This window comes from Malania oleifera, chromosome 7 (assembly GCF_029873635.1).
Source record: "Malania oleifera isolate guangnan ecotype guangnan chromosome 7, ASM2987363v1, whole genome shotgun sequence".
In the NCBI taxonomy this organism is placed as follows: Eukaryota; Viridiplantae; Streptophyta; class Magnoliopsida; order Santalales; family Ximeniaceae; genus Malania; species Malania oleifera.
This window is the reverse complement of record NC_080423.1, coordinates 100,773,207-100,793,603: the sequence shown is the minus strand read 5'-3', so window position 1 is coordinate 100,793,603 and position 20,397 is coordinate 100,773,207. Positions and strand designations below refer to the sequence as shown.

Genomic DNA, 20,397 nt, shown 5'->3' with positions numbered 1-20,397 from the left:
ACATTAACTGCAAGATTAAAAAAATGTGCCTTTGGCCAACTCAGCTTAAGTGGTTTACTACATGCCAAAACATTTCCATTCTGAAATGCATTATAAAAGCATATGAAATATTAAGCATTCCAAAATCTAAATGCACACAACAGCTGTTGATTATTATTGCATACCAAAGTACAGCAGCGGTCATCCCAAGACTAAGCCTGGGGCTGGGAGGACCAGAGGTTTACAAGTGCACACGCTAATGCATGTGCACATGCATCGGGACACACACACACACACACACCCCCCCCCCATGCATGAATATATACAAATGTGGTGCACTGGTTTCTAGAGCACCCTAAAACTTCATTTATAATCATTGGTAACATTAGCAAGATATCTTTCTTTCTTATGCTAGCTTCTATTAAAAAGAAGAGGCTAGCTTAAAAATTTTCAACAGATAAAGCAGCAGAGTTCTGGAAGAGGGAGGCACAGGGGAAAATGGCAACATGGCAAGACTGGAGCTTGTTACATTTTCATATTAGACAAGTTTCTTTGATGCTTTACCCTCATATGTTAATTTTCCTTTTTGCTTCTTTTTTTTTAAGAGGATGTCTTTTACCATCCTCGCATATTCTTTCTTCTTTTAATAAAGTTTCGCGGACAAAATTCAAAGAAAAGTAGGGCTCACAGCAACAGCCAGAACGCCCAAAACTGTGAAAATTTGTGACAAAGGACTGTTATGACAAGAACTGATTAATTAGCAAAATACCAACCTAAATGTAATATCAGGATAAAAAAGTTATACATACAAAATAACTCCAAGAGACCATAAATCAGCAGTGTGGTTATAAGGTTGCTCCCGAACCAGTTCTGGTGCCATGTACAAGGGTGTACCTGTAAATTATAGCAAGAATTATTAATGCATTTTTTTGGGGTACAGGCTGCAATTACAAATATAACAAGAAAGATGATACTCAAATCAATCAAACCTTTTATAGATCGTAAAACAACAGTATTTGTAGACATTGCACGAGCAAATCCAAAGTCACAAAGCTGGTCAAAATAAAAACAGATAACTTATAAAAATGTATGCGTCCTCTTAAAAATCACCAGAACTATGAGACTAACTTCCAACTGTAATATGACAATGAGAGAACCCGAAAAACAATGTGAGCTATATTTCACGGATAAGATTCATCAAAAATTGATTACAGACTACATAATCATGATAATATAAAGTTGAATATATGATAGTTTGTTGTAATAAAAGGTTACAACCTGATTACAGAATACATATTACAAGTTGCAGTCGTCAAAATATTAACCCTGTTTCAACAAATCCAATATACTAACATATATATCCACCAGATTGATGATGCACCAACATCCTACAGCTAATACAAATACAAATTGTGAAATAAAAAGACGGATGATAGTAATGTATCATAAGCTTACTTACACTAGAAACCTAAAATGAACATTTGAAGACATGCTCAAAGCACAGATTCTAGACACAAATATTTAGGAATAAATGAACCAAGACCACACAATAAACAAACAAGCCATGATTACAGAACAAACAATATAAACAGATTTGCAGATGCTGATGCACTCGTAAACATTAAAAAAATATCAATGCAATCTTAAGAATGCATTCATGTGGCTTGGGACACGCAAATTCTACATGATTGATCCCAGGAATGTTAGCTTCCAAAGGGGAAAAAAGACACTGCTTCATTTTTTTTTTTTACTTTTTTGGTTTTTCCTTTATTTATGCAATCTATGAACTTTGAGCAGGCAGCACAGAATTGTGACATCATCAAAAAAGGTAAATATTCACAACTTATTTCCCTCAACAAAATTATAAATTTATAAATGCAAGGTAAGGCTGCATACTATAGACCCATCGTGGGCCGCCCTTTCCCCATACCCCAAAATGCGGGTGCTTTGTGCACTGAGCTGCCCTTTTTTTACAAGATAATGATTCCACGGTACCCAATGGATATATAGAGCAAAATATTAAAGACAGTTAATTCATTTTCCTAGACCTAGCCATGGTAGCAATTCAGAAGCAAATGCAATTAGAAAATACTACTCTTAAACATATATAAGTATAATCAGGCCAAGTAAAGTTATTACAAAGTACTGAAATTTTTAATTATTCAAAATTAAACAAGCATGAACCTATGTACATTCATAAACATACGGTACTATCCAATATGACCAGATTCAATAAAATAATTAAAATTCTAGAAGAAAAATATATATAAATTTAGGGATTTTAGAAATTTAACCCAAAAATTACCAAAATTAGGATTTTATTTTGAAATGGTTTACATTATAATTGAACAAATAGTCGAGACTACCATAGTTTCATTGATATTTAGAATTTATAATTTTCATACTTTCATTGAATTTATGATTATATTTTACAAAATAATTTTAAAAAAATCCAAATTATTGAAGCTTTGGACAGAAACCACCAAAATCTTTGGATTTTTCTTTGCAAAGAATATATTGCCCACTGTTGGGTAATGAAAGATTTGAAAAGTTGTTGATCGAAGTTTAATAATTTCATCCATGATCACATCACAATGTGAAATTGATGAAGGACAATAGAAAAAAAAACAGAGAGAACAAGATGAAGCGAAAAAAAAAAAAAGAGGAGAAGAAGGAGAAGAGATAAGAAGGGAGAAGTAGTGTGATCGCCATACCCTTTAGCATGGCCTTACATTGTTTTGCATTAAACAAGTTCACACTAGCCATGTTATTCATAAATTGAGTTATGTTCATGGATATTGGGAATTCCATTTGACTTATTAGTGGTAAGAGGGGCTTAGATGAAAGAAAATTATGAGAGACATGCTAAAACATAAATAACATAAAAGTTGGGGCAGAGATAGGAAAAAAAAAGACAGGGCATGCTGAAACCAGGTTTGACACCTGGAAGCTCTGAAAACCAGCGGACGACACCTAGGACACAGATGACAGCCCTGCAAGACCCTTGTTGCCACGAGCTGCTCCAGTCCTGCCATGTTTCCAGCCTTGAAAAAGATACTTGGCAAGCAGCTGGCAGCAAGTAGCTGCTGTGTTGAACCTACGAGCCGTGCAGAGCAGCCTCAATACAGAAAATATACCACAAACTCTTGTCATAAACCCTAGTTCTAGAGAGAGAGAGAGAGATAACTCTGCATAAAATCAAGGAAATTCAGAAAAAATCAAGAGAAAATATAGGAAATTCGGAGAGAAGCTTAAACTACGTTTGAAGAAGCTGAAAATCAAAGTTGATTTCTTAATTTTCATTTATCCCTAGAGTATTCAAAGGAAATAAGGGTAGAAACTTGCATAGAATTGAATCCTAATACGGGAGATTTAAGTTTGTTATTGCTAATTACTTGATATAATTGCATATATGTTTTCTTTGGTTGTCATAGCTGCATATCTCTTTTAGTTGGGGAATTTTCATGCGGTAGATGTTCATCTTGTAAGGATGATTCTTTTAATTGCTATGGAAAAAGCCTGTGTATGCATATTTCGAATTGCTGTTGTGTGAAAGAGCAGGCGCCATGTGCTTTTGTGGCTGTGATATTGTGGAATTTGAGAGAGTAGAGATAGTGTATCCCTTGGGTGAAAGGCACTAAACCTTCAGAGGAAATTTCTGCATCAAGCAGTGGTTGGCTAGGCTGGAATTTGGCACTTGAGGGTATTTCTGCTCTAAATAGTGGTTGGCCAGCCTGGAATTTGGCACTTGTTTGAGATAAACCATGCACTTGTGCTGCCATGTTAAATGCATGCTATTTGGGTGTTTTGGGATAATAACTTTAGATGAACAGATTGCTTAGAATATCGACTATGTCCTGCATATTGCTTTGAATAAAGTGTGTGTTCATGCACCTTATGATTCTGCATGCATGTAAGAAATCATGTGTTAAAGTATTAAAATCCCTATTTGGAAAAGGGGGAATTAAGAATGTCTATTGAGGTGGTTGCTCACCCTATTCCTTGATAATTTCAGGTCCGAATTGAAAGGGAGCTCCACTTGTTAAGTACTCAGAGATTGCCATTTTTGACATGTATTACAGGTTGGCAGACGACAATAGGGAAACTAAGCATGTATTTTACTGGTTATGTATGTAGACTAGGAAGTGCAAAACTGTTGTATCTAAAGTACAGCCCAATGAAAAGAGCTTGTCACTGAATATAAAACATTTTTAGTTGCTTTATGAAATATATATATATATATTGTTTTTTCAACAAATATTCATTCTTCATTGGTTTCTAACTTGTTTTCAAATGACGGTTTAAAAAAATAAATTCTTGCCTAGGCCTAGTGCCTCCATTGAATTTTAGATAGAGTCACAGCCAGTCACGTGCCAAAATAAATAAATAAATAAAGACATGACAAGTAGACAGAGACTGCTGCAGGGCAAAACAGGAAGATCAGAAGCAGAGCAGAGAGAGAAACAGAAAGAGGAGAAGGGAAGAAGGAGAAGGAGAAGGAGAAGGAGAACAAGAAGAAAGGAGGAGGAAAAAGAGAAGGAGGAGAGCCACATGAGAGAGACTGAGGAAAAGAGTTCTGGAAATTTGAATTCAAATTGATAACTGCCTCATACAACATAAACAAAATACTTATACAACAAAATTACAACTAAAACAATCATAAAATAACCTCAAAATACTAAAAATAAACAAAATACCCCTACATTAACAAAATTCCTAAAATTTGCAGAATTTTTGCAAACTAAAATAAAATCCTAATTTCTAAAGCTATAGCAGCAATATAAGCATCTAAAGTTTTCCATCGGTGGTTATCTGTCAGAAATGTTGATGAGCCTGTTCAAACTGTCATTCAAGTAGGATATATCATCCTTGGAAGAAGCTATATCAAATACAAAATCCATCTCAAAACAATTGAAGATTTTACTTCTGTTTAACAAGAAAGTGCCAATGAATTTGAACATCTGTGTATTCTTGCGTGTCGTATTATTTTTTTTAAAAATGCATTTCTAAAACAATATACTAATGCAGTCTTAGAACGGTTTGAAAACACAATTAACTTCTCGACGAATTGTGATAATGGAGTACCATGTAAAGCGTTTAAAAAACAAATGAAAATGCAATAAAAATTAAAAATAAAAAATAAACTTGAAAAATTGAAAATTGAAGGGGAAATATTACAGCATATGCTATCCACCATAATGAAAATGTAAAATATAAAAAATTTTAAGCCATGTGAAGAGAAAATTTAGCATATAAACTAGATCTTTTGGCTGTCTGAATGAGCAGAAAGCATATGCATATTATCTAACTAGTCAACCTTAACAACAGACCCGGCGCCAATGAGAATATTTTGTGGCTTCATGTCACGATGTATGATACGATTTGAATGCAAGTAATGCAATGCCCTCACCTGAAATTTTCAACAGAAGAAGCTATAATCAGGATACAAGAAAGCCCAATAAATGAAACAATAACCAACAACTATGCATGACAAAAAAAAATTTACAAGTAATTAATGCAAAAACCAAGGGAGGACAATACCAACTGCTTAGCAATTGCTTGGACTTGTTCTTCAGGTAGAAAATTGTCGTCCTCAAGAATCTCAAATAGTTCACCCTGCATAAAGAGAAGGGTCATCAACAGCCTGGAAGATACGCATATGTGAAGATATAATTTTTTTTCAAGCATAATGAGCACTTATCAACACAAAAAACTAGTTTAAGTGCAATATGTATGATAGTTTGAGAAAGAAAAAGAGGGTAGAAAAAGAGATGAGCAGTTACCTGTGCAAATTCTGTGACAACACAAAACTCTTGGGGGCCTTCAAAGGAATCGAGCATTTGAATGATATTTTCATGTTTCAATTTTCTTAGAATCTGTGACATATGAGAGAAAATAAGAGGGAAAAGCTTTCTCCCAGAAACAAAAAATGCCATCCTTATCAAGTTTTATGTCATGGACCAAAAGAAAATTATAGAGTAGATCTGATGCAATCATAAAATCCACACTTATAACCTTAAGGTGATTATTAAACAAGAAAAGAAACACTGCAAATAAATAATGAGCTACTCTTTCACAAAACTAACAGGGAATAACCCACAAAGCCTTTCACAATCCCTTCCCTGTTTAGAATGTGCTGAAAGAATTCATACAAGTTAATATCCAAAACTTCAAAGTAGCTATTGATTCCAATCATCACCATGACAATTGTGCAAGTAATCTACTAAATTATCTCAATGCTCAATGCAAATACCTTTTCTAAGAGCCAGAGAGTACCTTGATTCCCCACATCCATATCATAGTTTTAAAAATCAGTGCATAACAGCCGTTACGGACGTTAAGTAACGGTGTTGACGACTTCTGAGACCATTACGGGGCAATATCTCGGGGATGCTCAAATTCACAACCATTACGACCATTACAAGCTGTTACAGTGCTAGTCCTTTTTCTGCATTTTTTCCTTTCTTTTCCCTTTACTGAAGCATAAATTCAATTTGAAGTTGGTTTGTTTAGTTGGTGATTTTTTTATTTAAAAAAAAATCATTTTTGAGTTCATTTTCCTCAACATTTAGCACACATTTTTCAATAACTACTATTAAAATAAACTCAAATTTTTTTCTCATTAAATTATATATTTTTGTATTTTAAGTTCTTTCAATTTTATTCTATTTTTTTATGTTTTTCTTACACCTAGTTTCGAGACTAAAATACATTTTATTATATGCATTTTAGTTCTTGTTTAACAAATGAACATTCTATATTTTATTTTTTGGATGACAAAAATTCCATTAAAGCTATATTTTCTTTTTTAGATAATAAAAATTCCATTAAAGACAAAAAGATAGAAAAGATGGCATTCCATATTTTATATTTCTTTATACTTGTGATTTCTTGGTTTGAATTTCACTTATAATCAATAAAATAGTGAAAACATTAGCAAGTGCTTGCTTATTCTTGCCAATAGCAAACAAAGGAACCAATATGACATCTAATACTTGTAGTATATGTTATATTTAAATTGATTAAAATTTACTAAAAACAATTTAAAGCATTAGCATAAGGATTCTGGGTTTAGAACATGTGAATCTATATGTTTTTAAGAAGTTTGCAAATGCAAAAATTGAATTCGCGAGCACAGGGACCATTACCCATAACGTAACATCCGCAATGGCCTTGACCTTTACCGTAACCTGGACCATTACTGTTATTTAAAGCAATGATCCATATTGACCTCATATCTTATCCTTTTAGAATCGAGTTAAAACAATAACAACAACAACCAAGACTACGACTTAAAAATGTCATTTATTAATACTCTATTCAGGCTCTCTTTCATGGAATATTTATCATCTCTGTGGTCAACAATACATGTTATGCAATTATTGAATACATGATTGCCAATAATGACTAATGAGTGTGTGTACTTGTCCATAATATCATTTGGAATCAACCACATGAACATAGAATAGGCTTTGATCATGGTTCGAAATCGCGGTCGCGGGTAACGTCGCGAAACGGTCGCGGGTGTCGCGGGTCGCGGGAGACGCGGGTGTTATGTAACGGGAAGCGGGCGTAACGGTCGTGAATTTTTTTCACACATGCACAACCATGCCAAAATTAAAAAATAAGCATGAAATCCATTAATACATGATTTTTAATGAATTTTGCAGGCTTTCATTCACCCTACAAATGCTTTTTAATAGGCATTATGATTTTTATATTAATTTTAGTGCGCTGTTTACAAAAAAAAAACATATTTTTTTATAGTTTACATTAGTTTAATGAGTAAAAAGACGTAGAAATGTAAGAATCAATTAATTAAAGTCATAAAGTTACTAAAAAGGAATCAATACTCAATAGACTTAATACTCAATAAGTCAATATACACATTACAGTGATTACACATACATGAATTTAAAAAGTGATTAATATCAAATATCAATAAATAGTTGAAAATACATGAATACAATATTACAAATTTATAACATAACACATGTCACCACCAAAAAGAATGACGTGGAGGGTCTTCATAAATTGCATCTGTATCTTGAGATTGGGATGGGAAATTATCTCCCCATCCTTGTCGAAATACATAGTTAAATGAACCCAAGTTTGCGTCATTTTGTTGTTGCTCTTGAAAATGTACTGGTGATGAAAATTCTCCTGAATAATGTCTATAAGTTGGGGTAGGGGCTGGCCCTGGGTAGTGTGTAGAAGAAGACTCACTAGATCCTGAGATTCCTGATCCACCGGGATAAAAATGTGAGTCACGAGATGCATAATGTGGATATGCTGGATGAGATCCATATGATTGTGATGATGAACCATCTAAACCAAAGTCCCCAAAACTACGAACCACACCATATGAATCTTCAATAAAATCGCTAGGGTCACCACGAGCACTCCTTCTCCTGGGTTGTGAAGATTGGTTCCCTGGAGGAATACCCAAGTCATAATTTTCAGGTATGTCATGTAGTCCATAAGGATCAGAAGGATATATATCCCTTCCAAATGATGTCCCTGTATCATATCCATAATTATATTCTACACCGCCGCTTCCACCACCACCACTGCCACCCCCCCAACCCCAGCTCCAGCACCACTATTACCATCATCATCACTTGGTGGGCTCAAACCAAGATTGTCATCACTTTGTGTGCGTTCAGGACTTGAACTTGAATCATCATGCGCGTTTATTGGTGGTTGATCACCTCCTTCTGTAGTACCACCAACCTCTTCATTTAACCAATTTGAATTGTCCTGACCGTCGAGTAGTGGTGTCTCTCTCTCCTCTAACCATTGACTTAAAGGATCATCTTCTTCAAAAATGTAGTCCAAATTGATAGGATTGAAACCCTCTTCAATTTCTCGTTGGCTTCTTCTCATTGTACGTCTTAACTTTAACCTCATGTTGTAATGTACGAAAACAAGTTTTTGTAGTCTCATGTACTTTAATCTATTTCTTGTTTTCGTATTGATGAGGCTAAAGGTGCTCCAATTACGCTCACAGTTCGAAGCTGATGTGGTCTGGCAAAGAACTCTAATTGCTATTCTTTGGAGCTCAGGAGCACACAAGCCATAATGAATCCACCATTCAGCTGCATGAATAATTAAAAAGAGTTTTATATTAGTATAGCGTATTTCAAAAGTCAAATTTGAACACAAAGAGAGAAAATAGAGTAATTCTCTATTATTTAGCTATATAGCCATATTTACCAGGATTTGTTTGTTTTACTGCCCTTTGAGCCAACGGGGTTCCAAAAGTCTCCTGCCTATCTCGATATAGCAACAACTAAAAAAGGATGATTGTGAAATATAATTAATTAATTAGATATATTAATAATTATTCTTAAAAGTATTATTAAATACTAGAACAATTTATTATTCAATTAAATGAAACCAATACTTACTTGATTAATAGCCCGAATTTGAGTATCTATATCGGGTACCAACTTGGTTATCACTTTTTTAACTCCATCCATGACTTCTCTAGCAACTTCAGGAGAGGGTGGGGCACCATAAAGAAATTGTGGGTTCAAAAAATACCCTACAATTAAATTTAGAAACATATTAATCAATAGTTTTCTAATCCAACTATGCATAATTTAAAAGTTAAAATAATAAGAAATTGTATTTGATTTACACTTACCAGCAGCGTGCAAATCTTGGTGCAACTGAAAACTCTACCGGTTGTCAATAATTTTCCAATAGTCTTTGTAAACCGGCAATCTTTTTGAATGGCCAACTTCGCCCTATCAATCGCCTCGTATATGAAGCCCATGGTTGGTTTTTCATCACCATCAACCAATTTAAGAACTTTCACCAAGGGTTCTTGCACTTTAATTATATCAGAGGCCTTTTACCAAAACTCTTTGCTTAAGATAATTTTCTTTGAATCATATGCTGGGCCTGATTTTGCCATTCCAAACCTTGAGTTTTTCCAAGCATCAGATGTAAACATTTCCCTTAGTACTTGTTTATGCCTGACAATAGTCTCCAAAGCAATGAAATTTGTGGCAAATCGAGTGATGGCAGGGCAAAGTAACTCTCTATTATTTGTGAATTTCTTCATGAAATTCACTGTCCATGTGTGGTTGTAAATAAATGAGGTTATTGTTCTTGCATCTTCTAAGACCTTCTTCACGTTACTTTTCTTACCAATATCTTCAAGAATAAGGTCTATGCAATGAGCTGCACATGCTGTCTAATAGAGATTGGGCCTCTTCTGCATTAATAATTTTCCTCCTGCCTTCATTGCAGCTTCATTATCAGTCACTACTTGGACAACATTCTCCTCTCCAATTTCTTCAACCACCTCATCCATTAATCTCAAATGAAATTATAAATTCAATAATTACTACTATTTAATTAAAAACATGCAAGTCCATAATACTATTTGCATATACAATTAAAATTAGAAAATTACCTGAAATAATATTCAGCTATTCTGCTTGGCACATCAGAGGCATCAACTGATTTATGAAACACGGTGCCTCTATCGCAATAAACTAAAAAGTTTATAATGTGTTTTCTAGTAGGTCCTAACCAACCATCACACATAAGTGTTACACCTCTTTCCTTCCAAATTCCAGCAAAAGAAGCTATATAATTTTTCATTTCTTGATACTCTTGCTCCAAATAAATTTCAGATATCTCATAGGGTGATGGACCCTTCACCCCATTTCCAACCTCTGCAGCAATATCAAGCATAGGCTGCATAAATGGAGAGTCAGCTACATTCGCTGGAATCCGATTATAAATTAGAAATTTTCCAACCGCTTTTCCTAATTTACTTCTTAAACCTTTCAGTAACTTTGTGTTGAGTTTTGGTTGTTTCGCACTCTTGCTTCTTTCTAAAATAGGATCCATTGCCTTTAGTCTAGCTTCAGGGGCATCAGGATTGATCCATTGTCGTCCACTACCTCCAGCTTCTCGACCACTATAAGATCGAGCTCCTGCTCTATTGAAACCACTGGTAGCACCACTGCCAGAGCCACCACCCTCTTCATAAATATTACCCCTTCCAGTTGTTCTTGCTCGAAATCTTTGTCTCTCTTCCCATTGTTGTTGTGATCGCATGCTTTCTTGTCGAGCAAATCTCATACTTTCTTCTTCCAAGTCTTCTTCATCGCTCAAATTCTCAAAATCTCCTCTAATTTGGGCTTCTGCTTCTTCTTGCCTTTTTTGTTTATCTCTTTTCTTCTCAGCATACTGTTGTAGATGTTTCATCATTTGTTCTCTTACTTGTGTGGTCACATTTGAGCATCCAGCTACTTGACTCTTTTTATGTGCCAAGTGTTGTTTCAAGCGTGTAATGCCCCCTTTGATTATCTTCCCACATAACTTACACATAATAACATGTCTATTACCGTCTACCGCAGTACCAAAATGCCATCAAATATCTTCACTAGGTAAGTTTAATTTCCTCTATCACGTGACATATTGATAGACTTAATTTGATGATCTCTACACAAAATATAAAGAAAATACAAAGTTACAACCTTCCTACAATGACAGGAATAATATAATTAGTAATTTAGTAAATATTAAATAATAAGTACTAAATAGTCCTAATTTTAAATACTTATTACGTAAAAATAAATATAATATTTCATTAAAAATAATAAGTAATGTTTATTATTTTTATATTTAAATAAACAAAATTATAAAATATTAGATATTTTATTACAAAAAAAATATATTCCTTTATCTTTAAAAAGATATTTTCATTATTTTTTATAGCTTGATTTTATTTTCATTTATAACTATAAGAAATTAACAGGTGAAAAAGATTTTTGCTCTACTTTCATATACATCATAGCAACACAAATAGAGATCCATACATTACAAATTGACTATTTAATTTTTTAAACATTTTCTCAGTATATGGATTAAAATATTAGATATTTTATTACAAAAAAATATATTCCTTTATCTTTAAAAAGGTATTTTGATTATTTTTTTAACTTGATTTTATTTATATTTATAACTATAAGAAATTAACATTGTAATTTTAAAGGAGGAAAAAACTTGCTCTACTTTTATATACATCACAGCATCACTAATAGAGATCCATACAGTATAAATTTTCTATTTAATTTTTTAAGCATTTTCTCAATTTATGGATTAAAATAAAATTTTTCTACAAATTCCAGTAGTAAACTAGTAATTAGCAAGAATCTGAATTATTAATATATTAACTATTAGGTTAAAATGTTTTTTATTAAGTTATCAATTTTTACTTTATTTGATAACTGAAAAACAAAAAATAGATCATGTAACGATTTATTTTACCTAATTTTAAATTTAACCTCAAAATGATATTTTCAAACTTAAAAAATATTTATAAATAGGAAATATGTGATAAAACTAAATTTTCCTAATTACCTTTCAAAAAATATAAGACAATTAAAATATTTATAAATTAAGAAAATTTTATTTTACATAATTATTACTATTTTTTGATTTTTTACTCTATTAAATTACACTTTTTTTTAATTCAATTTAACAAACATAATTACAACAAATTATAATTAAAAAAAAAACATAATAAAAAGTTTAAGATGTGGGAGATTTCTGATCTTTGAAAAGAAAAAAAAAACAAGAGCTGCATCTATAGGCAAGGCATAAGACTAGAAAAGAGTATTTTTTGTACTAATGTTGTATCTTGGAAGTCTGTAACCATAATACTATTAGTCTATTTCTAACGGTGTCAGCTTTCAAAAAATGTTAATGCGATACCATATAAATGAAATTGATATTGTATACGAATATAATAATTTACAACAAACAAAATGCTGTTAGGGGAAATAATTATGCAAAATGTTGTTTTACTCACAAATATAAAATAGCATAGAAATAGAACATGAGAAATTGTCCACTCCATATTTTTGGAATGCCATGTCATAGTCATTTATTTTAAAATAATATATATTTTATATGCAATGAAACCAAAAGGAAAGAAAGAATACGTAAAGAATGAATAAAAGTATGTTAATCAAAACAGAATATGACATGCTTAAATTATTTAGGAACCAATTTGCATATTAAATGAATCTGAAATTTTAAAGCTTTTTACTCTATTAAATTACTCTTTTTTTTTTTAATTCAATTTAACAAACATTACTTACAATAAATTATAATTAAAAAAAAAACATAATAAAATATTTAAGATGTGGTTGTGGGTGTTGAGTGTTATTGAAATAAAGCTTATCTCATACGCGAGATGAGCAGAGGGCAGAGAGTCTGAGACTCTGAGTGAGACCGAGAGAGAGGAGGCGACTCGGAGGATGGAGGAGCCTCGAAGCCTCGAAGCTTCATGCGACGACCGGCGGAGGGCTGGCTGGTGGCTGCGAGTGCGACGACGCCGACGACTGGTAGAGGGCTGGCTGGTGGCGGCGAGTGCGACGACTGGCGGTGGCGGATGAAGCTGCCTTCGGCCACTCTCAAGCTTCGAAGAACTTTGTTAGGTTCAGGATTCAGGAAACGAAGGCTGCGAAGATGAGTAACTCAGGCTTCGAAGGAGTGAAGGCGTGAAGCCTTCTTATAGCTTCAGCGGCTCGGCCAACAAAACTGCAAGTAAGTATTTTTGTTCTTTGAACGTTAGATTTAGGTAGATTGAATGGTAGATGGGTGCTTGGGACTCGGTAAAGGGGGAAAGGAACGCTGCGCAGCAGAAAGCAGATTCTGCAAGTTGTCGGTATGTAACGGTCCATAACGGACTATTACGGAGTGTAACATAGGGGTAACGGCTGTTACGGACCGTTACGGCTGTGAATTTTTTCCGAACCGCATTATCGGCCCGGATCGGTTTCGGAGCCCTTGATTTACGTTACGTATCGGCCGTTACGTTACGTAACGGCCGTTATTTAAAACCATGGCTTTGATATTCTCTTTAAGTTCAAATTTAATTTAGAAGGCCCACCAATAGCTAATTAGATTCACAAACAAAAGAAACATATTTACTTTCAATTAGGAATATGGATTGGTTAAGCAAATATATGTGTGTCGTATCCAGAAGCATAGTGTGCTGTCACGGTCCAACTATTTTCACACCCTTGTGAAGGGCCATGCGGCGCTAGCTAAAGCACTCTTGTTTAACTAGCCAGCCTATTGTTTACCAACATTCATCCACGAAACACTTTCATTAACATTCATTCAGATAGCAGCAAAAACAATAATCAATTCATAAAAGCCGTGGCAAGCAAGCAGTAAACATTGAAGCAAATGTAATTCATTAACAAATCCTTCGTTGACATGGTGTACTTAGCGAGGGAGGCAAGTAGGCTAAGCACGTTGACAATCACTAGTGAGTTTTACAATGACTGATGAACACTCACCCTCCCCTAAAAAGGTTTTTATGTAATTATCATCCTGGCACTAGGAAACATCAAAGTGATCGAGGAGTCAAACAGCCTTATTTGGCTTACAAAGACTCTACTAGCAGAAAATAACCCTACACTAGTATTTACATGATGAAAACTCATCCCAAGCACACGAGATAAGCGATCACAGGCAAGCATAATGCCCTGAACAAGCTTAACTCGTGACATTCTCCCCCACTTATGCGGTCGACGTCCTCATAGACTTTTGGCAGTAGGTACACTTCAAATTTGTCCACGAACGGTTGAATATCTTCCGCTGAAATCCAACTGATTTCTTTGTCATCAAGGCATTTCCACTTCAGTAGGAACTTCTGCCGCTTCTTCCTTTAGGATATGAACTTTCTGTCTACAAGGATCTCTTCAACGTCATGTCTGTCAAGTTGCACTATCTTCAACTCTGCTCTGTTGAACTGACTTCTGCTCAGGTCATTGGTGTTGACATTGAACGGAATGAGGTAGCTGACAAGAAACTATGGTCTTCTCCCCTTATCTGCCCACTTCTTCATCTGCTTAGAAGCTTTCTCCAAATAGGCTTGGGCAAACTCTGCATTCAGTCTCCATTCTCGGGTGAAAATGCACACCTTGGGACTCTTTCGTCTGTACGGCTCGCCCACTGTGTCAGGTAACAGCAGCAGCTAGCCTATAACAAGCTCAATGGGGCTCTTGTTGGTTGTTGAGCGCCTTTGGGCGTTGCCACAGAACGGAACCACATCAAGTAGTTGCACACCATTCTTGTGGTTGTCATTGACAAAATGGCTCAAGTACTCATCTAGCAGCTCTCTAAATCTCTTCATCTATCCGTTTGTCTGTCGGTGATAAATCGAAGAGATGTCAAGATGTGACCTGAATATCCTGAAAAACTCTGTTAAAAAGTTGTCAGTGAACATTAAATCTTGGTCACAAATAATAACTTAGGGAACACCCCAATGTTTCACAACACTCACAAAGAACAATTGTGTCGTCTCCTCTGCCGAACGGAACTTTGGTGCGGCCATGAAAATACCATACTTCTTCCGCTCCCCCTTGTCTTGTTGGCAAGTGAGACAAGTTTTGGTATAATCAATCACATCATCCCGCATGTGCGGCCAATAATACCTCCCCAGTAGTCCTATCATTGGAGTCATTCTCCACGAATACCCCTCAACGAACTTCCTGCAGCATTTAGCAAGGCCAAGAAAGGAACGCAACTCCTTCACTGTCATGGGGATCTTCTGTTATTGAATCATCCTTACCTTCTCCATACCCCTCCGGATACGACCTTGTTCAACCACTTGACCAAGGAATTTGTTGCTCTGCCAAGCGAAAGAGAAATTCTCCTTCTTCACATCCAGACTGTTTCCCCTCAGCCTGTCGAACACCTTACGTAGATGCTCTTCATGTTTCCTCTGAAACAACACCAATGCTCCTAACGGTGTTTTGGAAGGGCAAACACATCCCGCTTCCAATTCATCAAGTTGCTTCCCCAACTCGACTATCTCTCGAGGCGCAATCCGACATGGCCCTTTAGCAGGTGGTTTCACTCCTGATAACAACTCGATCTTATGCTCCACAGTCCGTCATGAAGGCAAATTGTGAGGCAACTTATCCGATAACACCTCCTTATACTCATCCAACACCGCTTGGATGGTCGTGGGCTCCAGCTCTTGGCCTACTTCTTTGTCTACCACCACCGTGGCTAGACGTGTCTGCTCACCTTGACCCAATCCCTCATTGAGTTGTATGGCTGAAAGGGACTTCTCGTCCTCTCCTTTCGTTGCAACGACTTGCACCATACATGAGTGATATCCCATTAGACACAGGGAACCAGCCGAAGGCATCAGCACTGCCCTCGTCCCCCTTAGGAACTCCATTCCTAGAATGACTGGAAAGTCATCCAATGGCACCGCTGTGAAATTCGCATGACCTTCCCACTGTCCAAGCTTTACAGTCACTTGCTTGGCTACTCCCAGAGTAGGCTGGGCTGCAGAGTTAACTGCTTTCATGCGTCCTGTATCCTTCTCTAAGGATAAGTTGGGTCTCCATGCTTCCAACTGCGAAACAAAATTATGAGTAGCCCCGGTATCCACCATAGCGCAAGAACTCTTCCCATTTATCCTCAAGTCCACAAACATTAACCCTTTTACTCGTGTAACTTTCGATGTTTTTGCCTGCTTTTCCAATGCATTCACCAGCCGCACTGAACCCACCCTCGGGGCATCATCCTCTTCCTCCTCGCTTTCCACCCCTTTTCCCGAAGTAGAAGCTTGTAAGGCATTGAGTAATCTCTTGTGTTGACACTCACTCATTTTGTGAGATCCACCACACAAGTAGCATGAAATTTTACTCTTCCCCTTTCCATCGGGTGTGTTGAATCCTTGAGACAACGAAACTTCCTTTGAGATTGATGATTTAGAGTCGGCTCCCCCACTCTTGGGTTTGCCATTCTTGAAAGACTTTCCACTGTTTCCCTCTCCACCAAACCGTTTGGACGAAGTGGTATCATCACTAGCGTAGTCAGTCAAGCGTTCTGCAGCTGCTTGTGCAGTTGACAAGTCTTGAACCCTTTGCCTATGAAGTTCAGTTCTTGCCCACAGTTTCATCCCCTCAAGAAAATAGAACAACTTGTCCTTTTCCGACATATCCCGAATATCCAACATCAAAGCAAAAAATTGTTTCACATATTCGCTGATTGACCCTGTATGCTTGAGATCTCTCAATTTTCACCTTGCATTATACTCAACATTTTCAAGAAAGAATTGGGCCTTGAGCTCTCTCTTCAAGTCTGCCTAATTATCGATTACACAGCGTCCAGTTTCAATCTCTTGGTACTTCGTACGCCACCACAGTTTGGAGTACATGGTCGCAATATCAACCTTCGCCTGTTCTAAGGCCATCCTCACAGCGCGAAAGTACTGCTCCACATCAAACAAAAAGTTCTCTAACTCCTTGGCATCTCGGGCACCCCCATACGTCTTAGGTTCTGGCACCTTGGTCTTGCTAACTCCCGGAGTGTTGGAGTTACCTATAGCAAGAACGATCAGATTCACCTTTGCATCCAGATCAACCATCCGCGACTGTAAAGTTTCAACTGTGCTGACATGTCGCCTATCAAACCTGCTCGATGTTTTTGTGATCCCATCACCTCATCAACAAGTTCTCTCATCTGGGCCACCTCCGCGGCCATAGTGTTGGTTGTTGTCTTAACCTGTGCTTCCAGCACGCTGATCCTCTCAGCATTGTTTGGTGCCATGGTCACTTATCAAAGCTTCCCAAATCCAATAACGAAGGCAATCGAATTCACGTAGCAACTCAACCTTGGGCTCTCACCAAGTGTCACCGACTTGGCTCTGACACCAAATGTCACGGTCTGACTATTTTCACACCCTTGTGAAGGGCCGTGCGGCGCTAGCTAAAGCACTCTTGTTTAACTAGCCAGCCTATCGTTTACCAACATTCATCCATGAAGCACTTTCATTAATATTCATTCAGATAGCAGCGCAAACAATAATCAATTCATGAAAGTCATGGCAAGCAAGCAGTAAACATTGAAGCAAACGTAATTCATTAACAAATCCTCCGTTGACATGGTGTACTTAGCGAGGGAGGCAAGTAGGCTAAGCACGTTGACAATTGCTAGTGAGTTTTACAATGACTGATGAACACTCACCCTCCCCTAAAGAGGTTTTTTATGTAATTATCATCCTGACACTAGGAAACATCAAAGTGACCGAGGAGTCATATTGCCTTATTTGGCTTACAAAGACTCTCCTAGCAAAAAATAACCCTACACTAGTATTTACATGATAGAAACCCATCCCAAGCACACGAGATAAGCGGTCACAGGCAAGCATAATGCCCTGAACAAGCTTAGCTCGTGACACGTGCTCATGCCCTTTGCTTACGGGAGTAAAGTAGGATAAGGCTTCAAACAATCTACGATACAACAAAATCCTAAATCAATATACCAAATATAACTTGTGTTAGTAACTATTAATAGTACAGCACTGAAAGGAGAGCAAAATATCAATTTTGAACAAATAAAGCAACCATACTGGTACGGCAAAAAGCATGTTATGAAAATCTGAGATAACACAATTCTTTTTAAGTTAATGTATCACCCCAATAAAACAATTTCAAGCCATGTCAAAGCCTTGTATGAGCCAGGTTGCACTAAATTTAGATACTAATTTATACTTAGAAAATAACATGAACGGTAATCAGACAAAGTTTAGCCATAAAAACGAGGCACGCCAACAGACAGATAGTAAATCAAAAACTTAAACAACTACTTAACAAAAGATCGTTCCTATATAATTGATAAGGGAAGTGTCTCTCCAACGACTGAGGTAACAGCTGAAAATTACCTCAATTTCTTGCCTTAAATTGTGAATATCTTTCTCACTTTTACCATGCTTAAGAATAAATTTCATTGCAACAGTCTGAGATAAAACATCAACAACAACAATGTTATGAAGATGAAGCGACCTCCAAACAACTTAACCCGAGAAAATATAGAAATGTTATAATCACCTGGCCAGTGTATTTTCGCCTTCCTTTGTACACCTTCCCAAAAGAGCCTTCACCTACGAGCTCAATCACGTGGTAATTTTCGACACCCATCTTCAAGGCCTACGATTTGCACTTTTCTGATGGGTACCAAGTAACGTCGAGTAATCAAAATGTAAAAAACTGAATGCTCTCCAATGCTAGATCCTGAATATCCAACATATCAGCTACAAATACACATTCAGAGCTAATTAAAATGCGAAAATTCCCTCCTCTTACATTACCATTAAATCCCTAAATTTGAAACCCGTGCAGAAAACAATCCCTAGAATGTAGAAAATCCACACCCAAACAATGAAATAAGACATCGTTCTAGACAAAAAAATGACGTAACACACGACGTACCTCAATCGATCGCCTTGGGAAGAACCTCGAACAAAGTTATCCTGCAGATCAGAGAGATCGAGTGAGACGGGAAAATAGGGATCGAGCAGGAATGATTATACAACAAAAATATACAGTTATAAAAAATAAAAAAATAACAAACCCCACACACAAATAAATAAATAAATAAAATCTAAGAAGACTTCAGCCTTCACTCCCCGGTTCGCCTGCGAACCAGAGGGCTCTCGCCATCTGCTTCTCCAGCGAACCGGTGGACTTCAGCCTACTAGGTCACCGTGAAACAGACGGCTCCTGCAGTTCGCACGGTGGCCCTAAAGAACTGACCTAAATGATGGCAGCTGTCCGCCAGCGGCCGTCGGAGACGAGCAAATGACGTAACACACGACGTACCTCGATCGATCGCCTTGGGAAGAACCTCGAACAAAGTCGAAATCGCCAGCGACAGACCACTGGGGTTGGAAAAGAGAGACCAAGAGCGAGAGAGAAAGAGAGGGGGAGTTGAAGCGAATTTTTGAACGGGACCCTCGTATCCTTTCCCGCCGATACCTTTTGATTTTGAGTTAAGAGGATCGGCTCCTCTGCGCTAGGAAAAGGAACTATCATCTTTTTAGTAGGTCCCAGAAACACAACGCGTGGCAGAACCGCCCTTGGACACTGTTGATCAAACATCTAATTTTAATTTTTAAGATCGGTCATATATAATTATTATGCTCTACTAGTATTACAAATAATAATATAAAATATTTTTTTATTTTTTTAATAGATTTTAAAGATAACATATTGTCATATTTCAGGATTTGTATGTCCCGGTTGCTATTTTCTATTTTTCATTTCTATTTCTCTGTAATGAAGAAACAAATTATAAAAAATATTTTTATTTATATTATCGGTTTTTTATTTCTATTGTCGATTTTACACTGTTTGTAAAAAAAGTTTTAAACCAAATTTTATGATTTTCGGTTATTTTTGACAACCTGTTGTCAAAAATTTTAATATTTAGAAATAATTTTTTATTAAACTATTCATTTTATTTATTTTTTAATTAAAATCAAAATTAAATGATCATATGAATTTAAATTTAATTAAAATAACAATATACATCAATTTCAAAAATTAGTAATAAAGTCAATTACAAAATATTTTT

The 20,397-nt window shown here is 36.1% G+C and overlaps 1 protein-coding gene across 5 annotated transcripts in view; it reads right to left on the bottom strand.

The window, feature by feature from the left end:
* The window catches only part of LOC131159677 (serine/threonine-protein kinase TIO), a 45,445-nt gene extending 25,621 nt beyond the window's left edge, over positions 1 to 19,824 (bottom strand). The window contains exons 1-9 of one of the 5 annotated variants that reach the window (XR_009137851.1): positions 19,578 to 19,813; positions 19,254 to 19,294; positions 18,873 to 19,075; positions 18,707 to 18,781; positions 5,763 to 5,855; positions 5,521 to 5,595; positions 5,297 to 5,389; positions 969 to 1,032; positions 789 to 873 (exon numbers count right to left, since the gene is read on the bottom strand). Coding sequence is in view for 4 of the 5 variants with exons in the window: in XM_058114757.1 (XP_057970740.1) it covers positions 789 to 873; positions 969 to 1,032; positions 5,297 to 5,389; positions 5,521 to 5,595; positions 5,763 to 5,855; positions 18,707 to 18,781; positions 18,873 to 18,962 (575 nt within the window). In the remaining variant the exon portion in view is untranslated. Of the gene's footprint in view, positions 1 to 788; positions 874 to 968; positions 1,033 to 5,296; positions 5,390 to 5,520; positions 5,596 to 5,762; positions 5,856 to 18,706; positions 18,782 to 18,872; positions 19,076 to 19,253; positions 19,295 to 19,577 lie in introns of all 5 variants that reach the window. The other 4 variants (XM_058114757.1, XM_058114758.1, XM_058114756.1 and 1 more) reach the window with 4 other exon arrangements.
* Positions 19,825 to 20,397: the final 573 nt, after the last annotated feature.